The 4,629-nt window shown below is 40.3% G+C and overlaps 1 protein-coding gene across 1 annotated transcript in view; it reads right to left on the reverse strand.

The window, feature by feature from the left end:
* LOC138656816 (NACHT domain- and WD repeat-containing protein 1-like) overlaps positions 1-4,132 on the reverse strand; it is a 59,010-nt gene extending 54,878 nt beyond the window's left edge. The window contains exon 1 of the mRNA XM_069744089.1: positions 3,520-4,132. Within this exon, the coding sequence (XP_069600190.1) occupies positions 3,520-3,570 (51 nt within the window). The 5' untranslated portion in view covers positions 3,571-4,132. The remainder of the gene's footprint in view (positions 1-3,519) is intronic.
* Between the last annotated feature and the right edge of the window lie 497 nt (positions 4,133-4,629).

Genomic DNA, 4,629 nt, shown 5'->3' on the forward strand with positions numbered 1-4,629 from the left:
GTAAACCACTGTTTGGGTGCATGGCAGAGCTTGGAAGAGAAGGAGCGCCATTTGACTTTTTCAATGCAAAATTGACTGGAATTGAGATGGGACGCCATGTCGCAATTGGAGAGCCCCTGATGTGCTTAAACAGTAGAAACCCACCTCAAGTGACCCCATATTGGAAACTAGACCCCCCCAAGGAACTTATCTAGATGTGTTGTGAGAACTTTGAACCCCCAAGTGTTTCACTACAGTTTATAACGCAGAGCCGTGAAAATAAAAAATCTTTTTTTTTTCCACAAAAATTAGCCCCCCGTTTTGTATTTTCCCAAGGGTAACAGAAGAAATTGGACCTCAAAAGTCGTTGTCCAATTTGTCCTGAGTACCTGTTATGAAATATGTGGGGGGAACCACCGTTTGGGTGCATGGCAGAGCTCTGAAGGGAAGGAGCGCCGTTTAGAATGCAGACTTAGATGGATTGGTCTGCAGGCGTCACGTTGCATTTGCAGAGCCCCTGATGTACCTAAGCAGTAGAAACCCCCCAACAAGTGACCCCATATTGGAAACTAGACCCCCCAAGGAACTTATCTAGATGTGTTGTGAGAACTTTGAACTCCCAAGTGTTTCACTACAGTTTATAACACAGAACTGTGAAAATAAAAAATCCTTTTTTTTTTCCACAAAAATTATTTTTTAGCCCCTAGTTTTGTATTTTTAAAAGGCTAACATGAGAAATTGGACCCCAAAAGTTGTAGTCCAATTTGTCCAGAGTACACTGATACCCCATATGTTGGGGTAAACCTCTGCTTGGGAGCACGGGAGAGCTCGGAAGGGAAGGAGCACTGTTTTACTTTTTCAACGCAGAATTGGCTGGAATTGAGATCAGATGCCATGTCGCATTGGGAGAGCCCCTGATGTGCCTAAACAGTGGAAACCCCCGAATTCTAACTGAAGCCCTAACCCAAACACACCCCTAACCCTAATCCCAACCCTATCCATAACCCTAACCACACCCCTAACCTGAACATGCCCCTAGCCCTAATCCCAACCACACCCCTAACCCCAACACACCCCTAACCCCAACACACCTAACCCTAATCTCAACCCTAACCACACCCCTAACTCCAACACACCCCTAACCCTAATCCCAACCATAACCCTAACCACACCACTAACCCTAATCCCAACCATAAATGTAATCCAAACCCTAACTTTAGCCCCAACCCTAACTTTAGCCCCAACCCTAACCCTAACTTTAGCCCCAACCCTAACTGTAGCCCCAACCCTAACTTTAGCCCCAACCCGAACTTTAGCCCCAACCCGAACTTTAGCCCCAACCCTAACCCTAACTTTAGCCCTAACCCTATCCCTAACTGTAGCCCCAACCCTAATCCTAACTGTAGCCCCAACCCTAACTGTAGCTCCAACCCTAAATGTAGCTCCAACCCTAACTGTAGCCCTAACCCTAACTTTAGCCCCAACCCTAACTTTAGCCCCAACCCTAACTTTAGCCTCAACCCTAACCCTAACCATAACTTTAGCCCCAACCCTAACCCTAATGGGAAAATAGAAATCAATAAAAAATTTTAAATTTTATTATTTTTCCCTAACTAAGGGCATGATGAAGGGGGGTTTGATTTACTTTTATAGCGGCCTTTTTAGCAGATTTTTATGATTGGCAGCCGTCACACACTAAAAGACGCTTTTTATTGCAAAAAATATTTTTTGCGTTACCATATTTTGAGAGCTATAATTTTTCTATATTTTGGTCCACAGAGTCATGTGAGGTCTTGTTTTTTGCGGGATGAATAAAAATTGCAAAAAGGAAAATGGGCCTATGCAAAGGTTTGGGCACCCTGGGATATTTCTGTGCTAAAATAATTTTGACCAAGGTTTCAGACCTTAATTAGCCTGTTAGAGTTATGGCTTGTTTCCTAGGAAAAGGCAGTTGATGCAAATTTCCCAGCTTTATAAAAACCTAGCCACCTCTAACCTTGTGTAAAAATATAACCGTCATGGGTTATTCTAAGCAGCTGCCTTGCACTCTGAAAATGAAAATGGTTGTGGTCCACAAAGCAAGAGAAGGCTATAAGAAGATAGTAAAGCTTTTTCAAGTTGCTCTTTTCTCAGTTTGAAATGAAATTAAGAAATGTCAGTTATCAGGAACAGTGGAGGTCCAGATAAGGTCTGGAAAAGCAAGCAAAATTTCAGTGAGAGCTGCTCGTAGGATTGCTAGAGAGGCAAATCAGAACCTCTTCTTGACTGCAAAAGACCCTCAGAAAGATTTACCAGACTCTGGAGTTGTGGTGCATTGTTCTACTTTTCAGAGACACCTGTACAAATATGGCCTTCAGAAGAAAACCTCTCCTGCATCCTCACTATAAAATTCAGCATCAGAAGTATGCAAAAGAACATCTAAACAAACCTGATGCATTTTGAAAACAAATCCTGTGGACCAATGAGGTTAAAATACTACTCTTTGGCCACAATGATCAAAGGTTTGTGTGGAGTAAAAAAAAAGCACTGAATTTCAGGAAAATATATCTCTAACCATTAAGCTTGAGGGTGGCTCAATCATGCTTTGGGTTTGTTCTGTAGCCAATGGCACGGAGAACATTTCATGGGTAGAGGGAAGAATGGATTCAATGAAATTTCAACAAATTCTTGATGCAATCATAACACAATCTGTAAAAAAGCTGAAGTTGAAAAGAGGATGGCTTCTACAAATGTCAAAATTCACAATAGACTACCTCAAATGGTGCAAGGTGAAGGTTTTACAATAACCCTCACAGTCCCCTGACCTGAACATCATTGAAAATGTGTGGCTAGACCTCAAAATAGCAGTGCATGTAAGATGACCCAAGAATATCACAGAACTGGAAGAATTTTCCAAGGAAGAATGGATGAAAATCCCTCAAACAAGAATTGCAAGGCACTTGGCTGGCTACAAGAAGAATTTACAAGCTGTGATACTTTCGAAAGTGGGAGCTAATAGGTACTAACCATGCAGGGTGCCCAAACTTCTGCATCGGCCCATTTTCCTTTTTGTAATTTTTAAAATGTAAAAAAATTACAATATATATATATATTTTCCTAAAGTACAAAGGAAATGTGTCATCTTTAACTTTAGCCCTTTTAGAGATCATTTTATCTTCAACTTGTTAAATTGTTCACAATAAAAGTTATTTTGACAAGGGGTGCCCAAACTTTTACATGCCACTGTAGCTATTCTGATAAGAAGTTATCCAAAGCTATTCGCTCATCCCTAATGATAATGGGTTTTCTAGACTAGACAACATCGCTTATTATACTCTTTTCACTCTTATTTCTTTGAAAGCACTCTCCTTTTTTATACAATACCTGATATTAATACGAAATTTACAATTTCTTATATATCATTAAACGGTTAATGATAGCACTTCCATGAAATGTAAATACATTATTTTGTGGAATAACATTTTACAATATAATAAAAACGATACATTCCTTAGGATGTGTTGACATATAAACTAGTTCAGCCACTGGTGGGTTACTTACTTTATGTATAGTTTTCCGAGGAGTAATCCCTTTCATATACAGAGTCCACATGGTTAAATAACGGGATTAGTACATCACTAGCTATTGAAAAAAAAAATCTTCAAATGTATTCAATATCCTACTTTGTGCAAACCAGAGCTGAAATACAAATCTGGAAATAATTTAAATCTTATCATAAAATTCTATTATTGAGGTGTTTGTATATCATGATGAGATTTGGGAGGAAATGATGCTCTTGGTGCTGCTTTGCCGGGCGATTAGAAAACAGACCAGTGACAGAATGATACAGATGAAGACAATTTCAATAATTCTTCCAAATCTGCAGAATTCATCTATCAGATCATTAAAAAAAATCCATTCGATTAAGTCCAATTTAGCCTTGTTGTGAGCATGAAAAAAGCTACAGCATCTATGCAGTATGAACGACAAGCACCATTTACCGAGGGGTCTTGTGACATATTTAAGAATGAAATAAAGGCTCTGGGAATCGATAATCCAGATGACGGAAGTCAGATCTCCTTGTATCAATATTTTAGCTGTTGGGTTTGCTGGGGGTTTCCTTTTTTTTTTAGAAAATAAGTTGTTTTTAATCTTCGTGAGGTCCTTGAAGGTGATAACTCTCCTGGCTGAAGCTCCAGATCCTTGTAAGTAGAAGAATACAGTGTCAGTTTCACCTGCTGAAGTCCTTTAATGGATAATGTCCAAGGTGAGTGCAGAACCAAACTGACGTCCCCTTAGCAACAAACATTCTACCTGTGTGTTGTCTCCTGGAGGGCATCACAGCTCTGCTGCTAATTACACACTCCCTCCCTCCATTTATTTAACAGTCGGTCAGATCTGTCAGTCATCCTGACCACAATGGAGGAAGTGGGATCTCTGCATTCCCACACATTACATGCTACTTAGCCGGACCCCACATTGCACAAAGCAGCGCTGTGCTTGCTGCTGTCTGCTAGATACAGAAAGAAACAATGACAGGCACGTTGCTAGCTATCGCAGCATGATCAGTGGTTAGCTCACCACACAAAACCAACCACATGAACAGTGCGTAACAACTAAAATATGGAGTCTAATTAACCCCTCGCCTCCGCTGTCAAGTTTCATTTTTGT

This window comes from Ranitomeya imitator, chromosome 1 (genome assembly GCF_032444005.1).
Source record: "Ranitomeya imitator isolate aRanImi1 chromosome 1, aRanImi1.pri, whole genome shotgun sequence".
Classification (NCBI taxonomy): Eukaryota; Metazoa; Chordata; class Amphibia; order Anura; family Dendrobatidae; genus Ranitomeya; species Ranitomeya imitator.